Genomic DNA, 18,961 nt, shown 5'->3' with positions numbered 1-18,961 from the left:
CAAGTTTTCCCCCCACAGCTTTGAAGTATAATTAGCATGTAACATTGTACAATTTTAAAGTACACAATGTGTTGATGTGATATTTACATGTTACAAAATCTATTCATTTTCTATAGCTACTGTAACAAATTACTACAAACTTAAAGATGAAAGAACACAATCATTTATCTTAAAAGTTCCATAAATTAGAAATACAACGTGGATCTCACAGGATAACATCAAGGTATCCAGGGTTACATTCCTTTCTGGAGGCTGTAGGGGTGAATCCATTTCCTTGCCTTTTCCAACTGCCAGAGGCCACCCACATTCCTTGGCTCATGGCCCCCTTCCTCCAGCAACCTTGCTTCTGTGACCTGCTTCCATTGTCCCACCTCTTCACTGACCCTTCCACTTCCTTCTTCCGCTTTTAAGGACCTTTATCCTTATCGGGGCCCACCTGGATAATCCACCCTGTTCCCCCTACCTGCTTATTAGCAACTTTACTTCCCCTCTGCAGTGTAATGTAACATATTCACAGGTCCTGGGACTTAGGCCAGGGATATCTTCAGGGGGCCATTATTCTGCCTACTACATCTACTAATCCCTTAAAATGAGCTAGAAGAAAACCATAATTCAGGGCAGTCTAACGGGATTCCAAGGGAAGTACTAACAGCTAAACAAACAAAAAAACCCTAATCTATTTTTAATTTTTCCAATATTCAGTGAGTATAAGCAATCTAAGTGAAGATTTTTCTTTCGTTACTTGTGGCAAATATTGTTAGCTAACTAATCTAATACCCATTTTCAACCCCTTCTCCTTTGCCTGCCCCTACTACTTGGCCTTTCAAAGCAAAATAGTCACTTTTCTGGTCCTAACGAGAGTCGTATAACACAGCTGTGTCAAATGAAATCTACAAATTGCCTTGGGAAAAGCTACTGCATACCTGATGAAAGAGGCAGATGGTGCTGGCCCTCACTGGCCCCCTTCCCGGTACCCCTCCCACCTTGAACGGGTGCCCTGCCAGTAATTCAGGCATCTATTTTGCAATAATGTGAAATTCAAGAGATACCAGAGCTCACACACTGTTGCACGACTGAACCAACACTAGCTACCCTATCCCTAGTGACTATATCTGCCTTTCTGTTATTTTCAGCTGAAAGCTTCATTAATTGAAACTTATTCAAGACAACTGCTGGTTAAAAACAAGCACCCTCCTCCAAAATTGATGTTGTTGTACAAAGACCAAATTCACTTAAATGAATTACAATTAATAATTGGGTTATACATCCTCACTCTAGGACATTGGGAAATTCTCAAAATTTTAAAGAAAATAAATACCCACAATCCCAGACACCAGAGATAACCTACTGGTTATCATCGGTATATTTCATCAGTGTATATCATTGGAATATTTCCATCCATATATTTTTATCTATGTACATAAAGCATTTTTTAAAGGGACGCTATATAACCTATAAGGCTTAAATCCAACTCTCATTCAGCACTTTATGAGGACTTTTCCATATCATTAAAGATGTCTCAAAAAATTAAAATAATCCCACATAATCTGATTATAACATGGTTAATTACATATAATTATATATACATAATTAAATTCACCAACAGCAGACATTTACATTGTTTTACCCTTTCTGCTAGTGGAAACAGTACTGCAGTGAGTATTATTATATATAACTCTTCCTGTGCTATCTCTGATTATGTTTTGAGCATAGTTCCATCGATGTGATATTACTGGGTCAGAGGGATAAAGCTTTTCAAATGTTCAACATTTGAATGCTGTCAAACTACTTTCTAGAAAACCTGAATCAGTTTATTATTCTGCCTCCTATTATGTACAAAATACCAGTCTCCCTTATAAGTACCTACTGCCTTTTTTCTTTTTTGCCAGTTTGATGGGTAAAAATCTTATAACTCATTTGCATTTTTAATTTACATTTTTTGATTACTAGTGAGAATGATTAAAAACAATCAGATCCTTTATACTGATTGTTCTATGAATTATCACTTGGAATTTTTTTTGAAGTACACGAGTTCTTTACATACTGTATTTACGAGCCTTTTGATATGCTTATTGCAAATATTTTATGTCAATGCATCATTTACATTTTGGGTGTGTTCACATATCATGATGAACATTTAAAAATGTATTAGCAAATCTAGTAGCATTACCCTTTGTGACTTCTTTACTTTATCAGATAGGCCTGGTTTTCACATGACGACAACCACATTCTAGGAAAGAGTGCTTTAAGATTTTTTTAAACTCCTATTTGCTTTCTTACAGTCAAAAAGGTAAAATTAATAGAAAAAGAACAACAAATATTCCATGAAATACATAAGTGCCTCATGTTAGGTTCTGACCATTCACACACCTGCTTGTGACAATTATCACGTCCTCAGCGATTGTAGCCATTTCTTTGATGGTAAGGTAGCACATTCTTCTCAGTGTTTGCTGAAAAATTATTTATAAAAGGCAACAGGTTATTCATGAGGAAATGCTTCTTTAAACTCTTGAAATGAGGGACCCAAGTAGATATATTTAGAAGGTTTTGGGTTTTTTTTAAAGATTTTATTTATTTGACAGAGATCACAAGTAGGCAGACAGGCAGACAGAGAGAGAGAGGGGAAAGCAGGCTCCCCGCTGAGCAGAGAGCCCGATGTAGGGCTTGATCCCAGGACCCTGAGATCTTGACCTGAGCTGAAGGCAGAGGCTTAACCAACTGAGCCACTCAGATGCCCCTAGAAGGTTATTCTTAATAAGATTCTCATCTACTCAAAAAATCCTTTTGAAAATATCTGGATGAGAAAATATTCAGAACACTGTTGTTTCCTAAACAAGGAAATGATGCACTGATACAGTGAACAACATGTAGGTAAAAATTTTAAGATTTAAACTAAAAATTTAAAAATCCTATTGATGCAGAGATCCAAACTTTGACGGTGTGAATCCAAAGACATAGGTTTCCCCAAGTGTGAAAGACTTATCCTGGAAAATGTATTTTTACAAATTCTTCAAACATATGGATGGAGAGACATTAGACTCTATATCTCCCTCAGTCCAGCATATGCAGATGTTTTTCGTTGAAGTATTTGTGCTTGTATAACCAACTTCCATTTTCAATTACCAAGCTATTTCCGTCCAAAGTAACTGTTCACCTAACGATAGTAAAGTTTCATCTACACTCCTCCTCACCTGGTCTCTGGTTTATTCATACACTATGGGCCCTGGTTCTCCAGCCTATCTAGCCTCATTCCCTACCAATGACATCACACTTCTTATAAGTAGTGAAACTCAAATGCCTCAGACCCAGCTCAGGACTCCAAGCTGTACAAAGAAACTTGAGCCCATTAAGCAAAGAGAAGAAGGAAGTGAGGATTCTTATGGTGATTAAACACAGAAAAAAATCACCCAAAGAAAGAGAAAGCCAGTCGGGGTCAGATGAATGGGGCAGGTAACACCCATATGAAATAACCATGAGAAGAAAACAAAAAATAAAAACCAAAACCTCAGAGCTGAAGAATACTTGTCCCCCCTCCCCCGCCAAAATAAAAATCTACCACAAAGCAGAATAAAACTGGAGACACAAAAATTGAACTAATCTAACAGTACATTAAAAGGATTATTCACCACGACGAAGTGGGATTTATTCCAGGGCTGCAAGGTTGGTTCAACATCTGCAAATCAATCAATGTGATACAACACATTAATAAAAGAAAGAACAAGAACCATATGATACTCTCAATAGATGCTGAAAAAGCATCTGACAAAGTACAGCATCCCTTCCTGATCAAAAACTCTTCACAGTGTAGGGATCGAGGGTACATATCTCAATATCATCAAAGCCATCTATGAAAAACCCACAGTGAATATCATTCTCAATGGAGAAAAACTGAGAGCTTTTCTGCTAAGGTCAGGAACACAGCAGGGATGTCCATTATCGGCACTGCTATTCAACATAGTACTAGGAAGTCCTAGCCTCAGCAATCAGACAACAAAAAGAAATTAAAGGCATCCAAATCGGCAAAGAAGAAGTAAAACTGTCTTTGCAGATGATATGATACTTTATGTGGAAAACCCAAAAGACTCCACTCCAAATCTGCTAGAACTTGTACAGGAATTCAGTAAAGTGTCAGGATATAAAATCAATGCACAGAAATCAGTTGCATTTCTATATACCAACAACAAGACAAAGAAAGAGAAATTAAGGAGTCAATCCCATTTACAATTGCATCCAAAACCATAAGATACCTAGGAATACACCTAACCAAAGAGGCAAAGAATCTACACTCAGAAAACTATAAAGTACTCATGAAAGAAACTGAGGAAGACATAAAGAAATGGAAAAATGTTCCATCCTCATGGATTAGAAGAACAAATATTGTGAAAATGTCTATGCTACCTAAAGCAATCTACACATTTAATGCAATCCCTATCAAAATCTCATCAATTTTTTTCAAAGAAATGGAACAAATAATCCTAAAATTTATGTGGAACCAGAAAAGACCTCGAATAGCCAGAGGAATGTTGAAAAAGAAAGCCAAAGTTGGTGGCATCACAATTCCAGACTTCAAGCTCTATTACAAAGCTGTCAGCATCAAGACAGCATGGTACTGGCACAAAAACAGACACATAGATCAATTGAACAGAATAGAAAGCCCAGAAATAGACCCTCAACTCTATGGTCACCTAATCTTTGACAAAGCAAGAAAGAATGTCCAATGGAAAAAAGACCGTCTCTTCAACAAATGGTGTTGGGAAAATTGGACAACCACATGTAGGAAAATGAAACTGGACCATTTCCTTACACCACACACAAAAACAGACTCAAAATGGATGAAGGACCTCAATGTGAGAAAGGAATCCATCAAAATCCTTGAGGAGAACACAGGCAGCAACCTCTTCGACCTCAGCCACAGCAACGTCTTCCTAGGAACATCACTAAAGGCAAGGGAAGCAAGGGCAAAAATGAACTATTGGGACTTCTCAAGATCAAAAGCTTTTGCACAGCAAAGGAAACAGTCAACAAAACCAAAAGACAAGTGACAGAATGGGAGAAGATATTTGCAAATGACGTATCAGATAAAGGGCTAGTATCCAAAATCTATAAAGAACTTATCAAACTCAACACCCAAAGAACAAATAATCCAATCAAGAAATGGGCAGAAGACATGAACAGATATTTTTGCAAAGAAGACATCCAGATGGTCAAAAGACACATGAAAAAGTGCTCCACATCACTCGGCATCAGGGAAATACAAATCAAAACCACAATGAGATACCACCTCACACCAGTCAGAATGGCTAAAATTAATGAGTCAGGAAATGACAGATGCTGGTAAGGATGCGGAGAAAGGGGAACCCTCCTACACTGTTGGTAGGAATGCAAGCTGGTGCAGCCACTCTGGAAAACAGCATGGAGGTTCCTCAAAAATTTGAGAATAGAGATACCCTAAGACCCAGCAATTGCACTACTGGGTATTTACCCTAAAGATAACAAATGTAGTGATCCAAAGGGGCATGTGCACTCGAATGTTTATGGCAGCAATGTCCACAATAGCCAAACTATGGAAAGAACCTAGATGTCCATGAACAGATGAATGGATAAAGAAGATGTGGTATATATACGCAATGGAATACTATGCAGCCATCAAAAGAAATGAAATCTTGTCATTTGTGACAACGTGGATGGAACTAGAGGGTATTATGCTGAGCAAAATAAGTCAATCAGAGAAAGACAATTATCATATGATCTCCCTGATATGAGGAAGTTGAGAGGCAACGTGGGGGTTTGGGGGGTAGGAAAGGAATAAAGGATCGAGAAGGAGACAAACCATAAGAGACTCTTAATCTCACAAAACAAACTGAGGGTTGATGGGGGGAAGGGGGTAGGGAGAGAGTGGTTGGGTTATGGACATTGAGGAAGGTATGTGCTATGGTGAGTGCTATGAAGTGTGTAAACCTGGCAATTCACAGACCTGTACCCCTGGGGCCAATAATATATGTTAATTAAAAAAAAAAGAAAGAAAGAAAGCTGTGAGTTAACTTTTCATCCTGAGATGCTTTCTGACAGTTAAAGATAGCTATGCCAGCTACTCTACATGTCAGACTTTGAATAAAACATGAAAGCATTAAAAAAAAAAATTGAACTAAAGCACAAAAAAATGGGGGGGGGCCTCAACATTAGTCATAAGGGAAATACAAAAAAGCATATTTCAGATACCACCTCACTCCCACCAAAATGGGTAAAATTAAAAAGAGTGACAATACAAAGTGTTGGCAAAGATGTGCTGGTGACCACTGAAACACAATGCCTAAACAAATACGCTGAAATGTTGAATAAAATAGGAACAAAAAATTTCACTATGTAGTCAAAGGTAAAATGAAGTGAAATTCACAGATGCCAACTCAGAAAAGCAAACACCTCACAGCCACAGAAGTACAGGCCCAGGGCCTTCCAGGCAGAGGATGAAATATCTAGCGTCTAGGAAGGACAAGATTTTAAAAAGTATATTCTTTAGGCTCAGGATAAATTATTCTAGGTAATAACTCAGAAATATAACTAGAAATGGAGAGTGAGGAAAAGTGGTACACAGTAACGAGGTAGTCTGGTTGAGCTACAGAACAAACAGATGAACGCGCGTACATACACTCAATTGATCTTTGACAAAGGAACAGAGGCAGTACAGCAGAGCAAAGATGGTTTCCTCACCAAATCATGCTGGGACAACTGGACACCCACATGCAAAAGAATGAATCTAGACACAGACCCTACACTCTTTTTTAATTTTTTTTATTTATTTGACAGACAGAGATCTCAAGTAGGGGGAGAGGCAGGCAGAGAGGGAGAGGAAGAAGGAGGCTCCCTGCTGAGCAGAGAGCCCAATGCAGGCCTTGATTCCAGGACCCTGAGATCATGACCTGAGCCGAAGGCAGAGGCTTAACCCACTGAGCCACCCAGGTGCCCCCAGATCTTACACTCTTAACAAAAATTAACCCAAAATGGATCACGGATCTAAAAATAAAATGCAAAACTGTGAAACTGCTAGGAGAAAACTTAGATGACCTTGGGATGACTTTTAAGATACAACCACAAAAGTATGATCATAAAAGAAATAATGAATAAGCCAGCCTTTTTTTGGGGGGGGGGGGTGGGGGGTGGGGAGGAATAACAGAGGGAGAGAAAGAGTCTTAAGCAGCATCCACACCCAGGATGGAGCCCAATGCAGAGCTCGATCTCATGACCCTGAGATCATGACCTGAGAGCTGGATGCTCAACCAACTAAGCCATCCAGGCACCACCACCAACCCCTCACCCCCCCCACCTTTTTCTAGAGAGAGAGAAAAAGAAACCAGCCTTTATTTAAAGTAAAAACTTCAGCTCTGCAAAAGACAATGTCAAGAGGATGAGAAGACAAACCACAGACCAGGAGAAAATGTTTGTAGAACACCTATCTGATATAGGATTGTCACCCAAAATATATAAAAACCCCTTAAAAGTCAAAAATAAGAAAAACAACTTAACTAAAAATGAGCCAAAGACCTTAAGATGCTTTACTTAAATAGATAAACAAATGACAAATAAAGATATGGAAGTATAACGATTGAAGTACAAGAATTCTTCATAGATTATAGATGCTCCACATCATATGTCATTTGGGAAAGGCAGATTAAAACAAGATACCACTACACTCTTAACAGAATGACCAAAATTCGGGGCATCTGGGTGGCTCAGTGAGTTAAGCCTCTGCCTTCAGCTCAGTTCATGATCCCAGGGTCCTGGGATTGAGCCCCACGTCAGGCTCTCTACTCAGCAGGGAGCCTGCTTCCTACCCACCCCCTGCCCCACCTGCCTCTCTGCCTACTTGTGATCTCTGTCTGTCAAATAAATAAATAAAATATTAAAAAAAAAAAAGAGAGAGAGAGAATAACCAAAATTCAGAACACTGATAACACCAAATGCTGATGAGGATGTGGAGCAGCAGGAACTCTCTCATTCATTGTTGGTGGAAATAAAAATGGTACAGCCAATTTGAAAGAAGTTTTGGTGATTTACAAAACTAAACATACTCTTACTGTACAATCTAGCAATCATGTTCTTTGGTATTTAACTAAAGGAAGTGAAAACTTATGTCCACATAAAAACCTGCATACAGAAGCTTATAGCATTATTAAAAATTTTTATTTTATTTTTAATTTTAAAAAATTTTTAAAGTGATCTCTACACCCAACATAGGGCTCGACGTACAGCCCCAAGATCAAGGGTCACACATTCTACTGACTGAGCCAGCCTGGCTTTCTATAGCAGCTTTATTCATAATTGCCAAAACTTGGAAGCAACCAAGATGTCCTTTAGTATGTGAAAGGATAAACTGTGGTACATCCAGAAAACAGAATATTACTTAGCACTAAAAAGAAAATGAGTTATCAAGCTGTGAAAAGACATGGAGGAAATTAAATGCATATTACTAACTGAAAGAACCAATCTGAAAAAGATACGTGCTATATAATTCCAGCTACATGACATTCTAGAAAACGCAAAGCTATGGAGACAGCACAAGCATCTGTGGTTGCCAGGATTTGGGGGATAGGATGGGGAATGATTAGCTGGAGCCCAGAGGATCTGTAGGTCAGTGAAGATACTCTGTATAATATTTAATGATGGATGCATGTCATTACACATTTGTCCAAATCTTATACTGTATAACACCAAGAGTGAATATTAACATAAACTATGGATTCTGTGTGATTACGACGTGCCAATCTAGGCTTACGTATTGTAACTAATTTACCACTCTGGTTAAGGATGTTGATAATGGGGGAGAGGGGATCTCTGTACCTTCCTTTTAATTTTGCTGTGGACCTAAGACTTCTCTTAAAAAATAAAGACTTTCTCGGGGTGCCTGGGTGGCTCAGTCAGTTAAGCGTCTGCCTCCGGCTCAGGTCATGATCCCAGGGTCCTGGGATCGAGCCCCGCTTCAGGCTCCCTGCTCGACGGGAAGCCTACTTCTCCCTCTCCCACTCCCCTGGCGTGTGCTCCCTCTCTCACTGTGTCTCTCTGTGAGATAAATAAATAAAATCTTTAAAATAAATAAATAAAGACTTTCTCTAGAAAGTGGTGAGGACATGGATAAATCGCAATGAACAACCCAAAAACTCACAAGAAATGATGTGTTATGACACACAGGAGTAAACGTGTATGTTGTGTATAAATATGTTCACGTATATGTTTAAATATTCATATACAAAATAAGAGTGTCCTACGGTTCTCAAATTTTCCACGAACAGGTACAAGATAAAGATGAATATTAGATTCTGAAGTCAAATAATCATGTTGCAGTTTGTGGGGTAACCACTAAAAGAACTTCCAAACTATTATCCCACTAATGCTCTGTTCGTTTTTATTCAGTCTTTTTTCTCTCTTGGTTTCATTTTGGATAATTTCTATCTGTCCTCAAGGTTACTGATTTTTTTCTTCCCCTACAGACTCTAATCTGTTATTAACCCCATGAGGTGTATTTTTCATTTTACATGCAAGCTCATATAAATTTCTTTTCCTTAACTTCTAGAAGGTGCACTTGGGTCTCTCCGGATGCCTTCCATTTTGCTCCTCATTCTTATTATGTCTTTCTATATATTTTTAGGCACAAAGGCTCCATATATAATAGCTGCTTTATGTCATCATCTGCTCTTCCCATCATTATATCACTTCTGGCTTTGGATCTATTGATCCATTTTGCTCCTGGTTATGGAAAATATTTTCCTGCTTCTTGGCTTACCTCATAATTTTTCATTGGATGTGGTACACTGTCAAGTTTAGATGCTAGATTTTGTTGTATTCTTTTAGGTAGTATGATACTTTACTCTTCATGAGATTAAAAACCTGGAATCAGTATTTTTACTTTTGAGGTTTGCTTTTAAGCCTTTTTAAGCTTTAGCACAAGTGTCATATGTCCCCATTGCTGAAGTGATGCCTTTCTGAGAACTATACCAAATGACAAGGTTTTTCCTATTCCCCCTAGATGGAAATGGGGACTATTCCCAGCCCTGTGTTCTGGTGATTCTTTCTTTAGCCTTGGGAAGTTTCCTTTTACATAAGCACAGATCAATTCTTACCCAGGGATTCAAGGAGAACCCCTCAGCAAATTGCTGGAACTACCCCTTCCTTTCTTGCTTCTCTCCCTCTCCCTTGACTTCTTTCCTCTCTATTACTCTGCTCTACAAATTTGCGCTTTCTCGGTTGGCTTTCCCATACTCCAGAGAGATAACTAGGCTCTTTTTCAGTGTGCCCTCCTTGACCTGATACCTGTAATCTGCCTCTGGGCAGTGAGCTAACGCAATCCTAGAACTCACTTAGTTTTTCTTTTTCTTCAGATCACAATCCTGGGATGCCTGTTAATCTAATGTCTAAAAACTACTGTGTAATATATTTTGTTTGACTTTCTAGGTATTTGCAGTAGCAGAATAAACCTCACACCTTGACTGCATCATGGCTAGAAAGAGAACAGAAATATGTTTTGAATATCAAAACATATGGTGAATTACCTTGGGACTCTTTTATTATTCATTTCCAACACCAATCCATTGCAATTAGAGAACACAGTTTGTACAATTTCATTCCTTTAAAAATTTGTTGCATCTTGCATTATGGCTCAGTATATAGTAGATTTTTATAAATGTTCTTTGTGTGCTTCATTTACATTTAATGTAGATAGTAATATACTCAGGTCTATATTTATCATCTTATATGATTTACATTTGTCCTTCTTGATTAATCTATCTCTTTCTTTCCCCCTTCTCATGACTTGATTTTTCAGCATTCTATTTTTTTTGCACAATTAGTGTGGAAGAGAAAAACAAGAGAGAAAATCAATGAAACAAAAAGCTGGTTCTGTGAAGAGATCAATAAAGTTTATAAAGTTTTATATAGGCTTCCAGGAATAAAAGAGAGAAGATACAATTACCAGTGTCAGAATGAAAGAAGAGACATTACCACAGATCCTACAAACACTACAAAAAATAAGGGAATATCATGAATAGTTTTAGGGAAACAAAGTCCAATAACTTCCATGAAATGGATAAATTCCTTAAAGGACATGAACTACCAGACCTCACTGAAGAAAATAAATAATCTAAATAGTGCCAAATCTATTTCTGTTTAATGGAGTTAATTTTTAAAAAGCTTCCTTTAAAAAAGACAGTTTTGGAGTGTCTGGGTGGCTCAGTCAGTTAAGCATTTGACTTTTGATTTCAGCTCAGGTCATGATGTCAAGGCTGTGAGATCAAGCCCCTAGTTGGCTGTATGGGCGCTGGGAAAGGAGACTGCTTAGAATTCTCTTTCCCCCTCTCCCTCCACCTTTCCTCTCCCTCTTAAAAAAAAAAAAAAAAAAAAAAAAAGATGGCTTCCATAGTGAACTCCATCAAACATTTCAGGAAAAATTAATGATTCTACAAAAACTCTTCCAGAAAGCAGAAGAGGAAGAAAGGAAGAAACACTTCCCAATTCATTTTACAATGCCAGCCTTATCCAAATACAAAATCCAGACAAAAATATCATTAAAAAAACCTATAGATCACTATATTTCATGACCATGGATTAAAAAATCCTTAACAAATTTTAACAAACAGAAACAAAAGACTTTATATTTTCCAGAATAATAAATAAATGCATCTTACCATATTAATAACATACTGAAAAAGAAAAGCCATGATAATCCAATGGATATAGAAAAATCATTTGACAAAATTCAATACCCATTCTCTTACACTCACACTCACACAATCTCTCAGCAAACTAGGAATAGAACAGAACTTCCTCAAACTGATAAAGGCCATTTGTGAAAAACTTAAGAGCTAACACCACGCTTAGTGGTGAAAGACTACATACCTTCCCCCTAAGATCAAGAACAAAACAAGGATGTCCCCTACCATCACTTCTATTTATACTGTATAATAGTGCAAGATGATAGTAAGTTAAGATACATAATCAAAGGCAAACAGATTGAAAAGTAAAAATTCTAAGGTATCTTCCAAAATACCCCTAGAACTAATAAATGAATTTAACAAAATCACAGAAATATGCAAAAACCAATTTAATTTCTAGAAACTACTTATAAACAATACAAGTACAATAGTATTTTTAAAATCTTAACTACTTTAGGGATAAATTCAAAAATATGTATAAGACTTGTATGCTGAAAGCTACAATACTGCTAACAGGAATTAAAGAGACCCGACTAAGGGGAGATAAATACCATGTTTGTGGAGTAAAAACCACAGTATTATAATGTCAATTCCCCTCAAATTGATCTTCAGATCCAATGTAATCCCCCTCAAAGTTCCAGCAGACTTTAAAAAATAGAAATGGAAGCTGATTTTAAAATTCATATAGAAAGCAAAGAACCTAGAAGACCCAACCTTTTGAAAAAGGGGGAAAAAAAGGAACACATGCACTATCTGATTTAAACCTTACTATAGGGGCGCCAGGATGGCTCAGTGGGTTAAAGCCTCTACTTTCAGCTCAGGTCATGATCCCAGGGTCCTGGGATCAAGCCCCACATCAGATTCTCTGCTCAGCAGGGAGTCTGCTCCCCCCTCTCTCTCTCTGCCTCCCTCTCTGCCTATTTGTGATCTCTGTCAAATAAATAAAATATTAAAAAAAACAAACAAACTTACTATAAAGATACAGTCATCAAGACGGTGTGGTACTGGAATAAGAATAAAGATCTGTATCTTTATCCTTATTCAATGAAACAAAACTGAATGTTCCAGTGTGCCAATGTAACTCAGTCATCACCTCTTCCTCCTCCTTCCATACTAATATGCAACGATTCCAGTACCATTTGTTGAGAAAATAAAATAGGAGGAAAAGGAGGAGGCGGTGAAAGGAGGAAGAGGAATCCAACCCTTACCTTATACCATATACAAAAATTAATTCAAAATGGATCAAAATGCCTAGAAAAAAGGCATAGGAGAAAATCTTTGTGACACTGGGTTAGGCAAAGAGTTCTATAATTCATATCAGAAGTATAATCCACAACAGAAAAAAAATTGATAAACTGGATTTCATCAAAATTTAAAGCTTCTAGGGGCGCCTGGGTGGCTCAGTGGGTTAAGCCTCTGCCTTCGGCTCAGGTCATGATCTCAGGGTCCTGGGATCGAGCCCCGCATCGGGCTCTCTTCTCAGCGGGGAGCCTGCTTCCCTCCTCTCTCTGCCTGCCTCTCTGCCTACTTGTGATCTCCGTCAAATAAATAAATAAATAAAATCTTTTAAAAAAAAATTAAAGCTTCTATTCTTTGAAAGGCTAGAAAATGAAAAAACAAGCTACAGACTGGAAGAAAATAGTTAAGAAACACATCTGACAAAGGACTTGTATCCAGAATACAGAAGACTTCTCAAAACTCAAAAATAAAATATACAACCAAATTATGTAAAAATGGGCAAAAGTTATGGACAAATCCTTCAGCACAGAAGCTACTTAAAGAGCAAAAAAAGCACACAAAATGATGTTTGAGATTATTAGTCATTAGGGAAATGCATATTAAGACTACAAAGAGATACCACTATACACCTATTAGAATGGCTAAAATTAAAGAGAAATAAATTTTAAAAAGCAAAAAAAAAAAAACAATACCAAGTGCTGGCCAGAAATGCAGTCACTAGAACCATGATGGCAGAAATGGAAGAGATGTTGGCAGCTTCTTACAAAGTTAAACATATGATCCGGTAATCCCACTCCCAGGAACTGACCCAAGAGAAACAAAAACTTATGTTTAAAAATCTATACCTGAATGTTTATAGCAACTTTATTCGTAACCATCAAAACCTTGTAACAAACTAAGTATCCTTCAAAGGGCAAACAGATAAACTGAGGTATGTCCACATAATAAAACACTACAATGAAATAAAAAAAAAAAAAAGGAAACTCCTGAAGCAAAGAGTAACACGGACAAACATCAAACACCTTATGCTAGTGACTCAAAAGGCTTCCTGTGGTCTGATAGCATTTTTATGACCTCCCAGACAGGCTAGACTAGGCAGAAAGAAGAGACCAGTGGTGGCCTGGGGCTGAGGATGGTTAGAATAGATCATATGCAGAGGCAGGAGGGAACTTTTTGCAGCGATGGAAACATTCTAAATCTTGATTGCAATAGTGATAATAACTACTGTATGCATTTGTCAAAAGTCATAAAACTATACCGTAAAAAGGGTGGATTTTACTCTATGAAAATTATACCTTTTTTTCTTAATGGAGGAGACAAGAGTATAAGTGAATGAAAATATAAGCAACACATTGGGAGGATATCAAAACACCTATCTGATAAAGGTCTTGCATCCAGAAAATATAAAGACAACTTGCAACTGAATAAGAGGACAAAAGACATGATTTTTTTTTAAAAAAAGTAGAAGATCTGAACTGACACTTCACCAAAGAAGATATACAGATGGCAAACAAGTATGTATTTGCTTAATACATTCCTCATGAAGGAAATGCAAACCTAACAATGCCACTTCTAGATATTAAGCAAAGAAAATGAAAGTAGGTCCACACAAAGACCTCTACTTGAATATTTTTAGCACCTTTGTTCATAATATCCATAAGCTAGAAATCACTCAAATAACCAGTACTTGTGAATGCATATGTAAAGTAGAACACCTCCATACAATGGAATATTACTCAGCAATAAAGATGAAAAACGACTGATACAAAGACTCGGATCAGTCTCAAAGGCCAGATGCTCGGAGAAAGAAACAAGACATAAAAGTCATAAAAGGCTACAAACTATATGATTAAAGTGAAATTCTAGAAAATGCAAAACTCTGTTGTCAGAAAGTAGATCACTCACTGACTTTCAGGAGCTAGGGGTGGAGGGAGGACTCAGACAACTAAGCGACACAGGGGCACAGTCTGGGGTGATGAGAGATTTCTGCATCGTGACTGTGGGGATGATTCTCAGACTCCAGACATGGGTCAAAACTCACTGAACAGTACATTTAAAATTGGCGAATTTTATTACTTTGTAAGTTATACTCGACAAAGCTGATTTTTTTAAACACTAAAATAAAAAAAGTTTTCTGTAAGTCAGTAAGAGGAATATAAATAAGCAAAGAATATGAACAGACAATTCACAGAGGAAGAAAGTAAAACGGCCACTTAACATAGGAAGAGTTTCAAGTGCAGCGATGATCATGAAAATGCAAATTAAAACCACAAAGAGATGCCATTTCACATTCTTATGAATGGCAAACACTTCGGTCTGGTAATAAGAAATTATTATCAGTACAAGTAAGGATTTGAAGCACCGTCTGTGTAAATTAGGACGAGATCAGTTCAAAGATCAATTTGATAAGATTGAATCACTACCATTACCTAGAAATTCATTCCAGTTGTAGGTCTCTATCCCAGAAAAATTCTATGTGCACAAGACATGTACATAAACATTGTGTATGGTATCACTTGTAATAGCAAAGGAGTGGAAGCCACACGTATCTGCCCTGGGAGAATGTATAAATGAGGAGAGATACTGTGTATTAACACACTGGATCACAAGCAGCGGTGAAACTGAATAAAGTGGAAGTACGTGCAGCGAGAGGGCTGAACTTGAAAACATTAATTTTGAAAACTGCAGTAACAATATGATCACTTATATATTTTTCTAAGATTTATTTATTTATTTATTTGAGAGACAGAGAGTGGCAGGAGGGGCAGGGGGAGAAGGAGAGAAGAGCCGCAAGCAGACTCAACGTTCAGCATGGAGCCTGACGCAGGGCCCGACCCCAGGACCCTGAGATTATGACCTGAGCTGAAATCAAGAGTCGACTGCTCAACCAACTGAGCCACCGAGGCACCTCTGATCACTTACGTATTTTTTAAAGATTTTATTTATTTATTTGAAAGAGAGAGAGAGAGAGAGAGAGAGAGAGTGTGCACAAGTGGGGGGAGGGGAGGGAAGCGAGAGGGAGACGCAGACTCCCTGCTGAGCCAGAAGCCCACGGCAGGGCTCAATTCCAGGACCCTGAGATCACAAACCAAGCCCAAGGCAGACACTTAACTGACTGAGCCACCCAGGCACCCCCACTTATATTTTTAAACACATAAAAAGGCTAAGTATAGATTATGGATACAAACATATGAAATACATAGAGATATAAACACTGATAGGAGGTTACCAATCTCAAGATAGCAATTACACTCTGGTAAAGGATGGCTGGAAAAGGAAGAAGCCCCCCATGCTGCCAGCAAAATCCCCAGTTCCCTTTCCTCCCCACAAAAATCACACCCCCCTTTCCATATTCTGCCTAAGGGACCCACAAAATGAATCACAGCATGCTACACCTGGCTCCTCACCACAAACACTACAAAACCCTGAAATATCCTGGTCATTATTCATCACGTGGTCATTTACCGCCATGCAGCTGGGAACAGCATCTAATCTGACTCTGACTTCCATCCTTCTCAAATCCCAAACCTTCCACCAAGTTCTCTGAAAAATCTCAGCAAAATCCCTTATATCCTTAATTCTTCTCCGAAAGCAAACATCTTGTCTCTAACCTGGTTCCTCCCTGAGAATTCCCTCCCATCCCCCCCCCCCCCCCCCCCCCCCCCCCCCCCCCAAACAATGGCTGTTGTCTCTCCTTTAACCCTCATCCACCAGAACTACAGGTAGAGAAGCTCACTGCCTGTTCAAAAATCTCAGCACTGCCTTCTTTCACTGTGCCTCGTTCTCCCCTAAAAATCTCTGGCTTTAAAGCTTATGCCTTTAGACGGCATCACCCGCCACCACTCTTGTCTGCATATACAGACTTCTGGTTATGTCCCTTATTTTAAAAAATATATATATTAGTAACTTGTTCACCATCACTATCTTCAATATTAGTCCAATAATAATTATTGGTGACTTTATTTTTTTTAAAGACTTTACTTATTTATTTTGACAGTGAGAGAATGAGCGAGAACACAAATAGGGAGGAAGGGGCAGACAGAGAAGGAGAAGCAGACTCCCCACGGAGCAGGGAACCCCACATGGGGCTCGATCCCAGGACCCTGAGATCATGACTTTAGCTGAAAACAGATGCTTAATCAACTGAGCCACCCAGGTGCCCTATTGGTGACTTTAATACCCATACAGACAATATTTCTAAAACTCTAACCGCTCGATAGAATTGACTTCTCCCAGGATCCCGTCTTCCTTCCTTCTGCAATCACCCACTTCCACTGTCACCCCCTTCGATAACCGCATCCCTTTCATAATTTCATTTCCAAGCATTTCACTCTCCAGCCACCACTCCTGACTCCAACAGCCCTTTCACTATGTCAATTCATGGATCCAATCAACCCTTTACTGCCCCGCTCAGCCCCTGTTCATTCTTGCCTCCTAACCAGATTCCATAGTTAATATTTCAAGCTCTCAACTTCCTTGCTCTTCCCTCCATTTACTAACCTGGCAAAACCCTAACCCTGACTAAAGCCAATCTCCAACTGTTCCACGCTTTAACCAGAAGCCTGCAGCTGGAGGAAAACATTCACCATACTACCAGCTAATACTTTCACTTCATGCCCACTAACTCCAAGGGGCCATTCATACTGTCCAACAACCTACATTTCCCCAATCCATTTCCTAGAAAACGATTTCATGCCTTCTTTCCTTAATACAACTTCTGGGCCAGAGGCTTCGAGTTTGTCCTTGCTCCGTCCCCTCCCTGCTCCACAGCCAACTCTTCTTCCCAGCTGCCACCCCTCTGGGCAACAGCAACCTGGGGCTGCAAATTCACAGAGCCACAAAGAGGCAACAGCTTTCCATAACTTTTATAATAGTCCCTCTCCGTGACCTTGCTCCAGCAGCCTGAAATGCCTGGCTTTCTAGTCTAACACCTCTAATACATAAATCTATAAAAATCACAGTTGGTTCTGCTTCCCTGATTGAACCCTGAATTTCTGGTAGAGGAAGCGATTAAAGGGAAACAAGACCTTAACAACAGAAATCTGAAGGTGCTTCTCTGATTTGATAAAAGGCACTAATGGCCCTGTTTCCAGTGGTAAAGGGGAGACTAGTTGCCCATGGCACACAGAGCCAAAATACTTAAATCATCACCTGCAGAGAAGCATCATTAAGGACCTATAGAAGAGAAGGCTTGGGTAACCCAGTAGTTGCTGCCATAGAATATTTTGTAGAAATGTATTATACAATAGGTTAGTTCTTCTAAGTAACTGGAGAACTTGGTAAAAGAAATGAGTCCAGAGTTTTAAATTCATGGCTCAAGGTCTGGGAAAGAGACTAGAAGTCTTCCATAACACCTTCATAGAAAGCCTGTGTCATGTGGACACAACGCTGAGAATTCTGAAAAGCAAACCCCCCATGAGGCTAAAGACAATGAAAATTCAATACACACCCTGTGGGGCATCTTAGATTAAAGGGAAGACTTTGAACTGGGAAGGAGCAGGACCCTGAAAATTGGGATAGGGACATATGGGAAGATTCTGATGAAGCTGAGTACCTTGAACTCTTAAATTCCCCAAGACTCCTCTGCAAGTAGAAGCAGCTCTTCATTCTCTGTCTGAGCAAAGAGTCTCCCTTTGCCTGAAGGATCAGTAATGGCCTCACCTGAGACAGCTACCCTACCCACACTGCTAAGTTCCTGAGGACCTATTCCCGAAGCCTATCGTTATCCAGACATATAACCACACTCAAATCCTAGAAGTTCCTGGGGGTTGGGCACAAAACGTGGCCTGTGAAGGTATGTAGTTACACACCAAAAATAACTGCAAGATTTGGACAAGTTACGTCAACAGAAAGCTGGGAAGTCTATCTCGCAGAAATCCCTCCCCTGTAGGTTCTGAGCTAGAGCTGGGCGAAAGAGAAATGTGCAGCACATTTAGAAAACAGAAGTAAAGCTGTAGAGCCACGGTGCTCTGGAAGTTGGGTGCTTTAAGGCAGTGAGACACAGACACAGAGATGCTGGCAGC

At 38.9% G+C, this 18,961-nt stretch overlaps 1 protein-coding gene across 3 annotated transcripts in view; it reads right to left on the bottom strand.

The window, feature by feature from the left end:
- Positions 1 to 18,961, bottom strand: part of LOC111151864 (coatomer protein complex subunit gamma 2) — a 115,812-nt gene that overhangs the window by 91,539 nt on the left and 5,312 nt on the right. For all 3 annotated transcript variants that reach the window (XM_022510092.1, XM_022510091.1, XM_022510093.1), the window contains exon 5: positions 2,371 to 2,450. In XM_022510092.1, coding sequence (XP_022365800.1) covers positions 2,371 to 2,450 — 80 coding nt within the window. The remainder of the gene's footprint in view (positions 1 to 2,370; positions 2,451 to 18,961) is intronic.

Source organism: Enhydra lutris, unplaced genomic scaffold (assembly GCF_002288905.1).
Source record: "Enhydra lutris kenyoni isolate GAN:26980312 unplaced genomic scaffold, ASM228890v2 scaffoldscaffold27, whole genome shotgun sequence".
Classification (NCBI taxonomy): domain Eukaryota; kingdom Metazoa; phylum Chordata; class Mammalia; order Carnivora; family Mustelidae; genus Enhydra; species Enhydra lutris.
The sequence above is the reverse complement of the archived record's forward strand: the minus strand, read 5'-3'. Positions and strand labels throughout refer to the sequence as shown.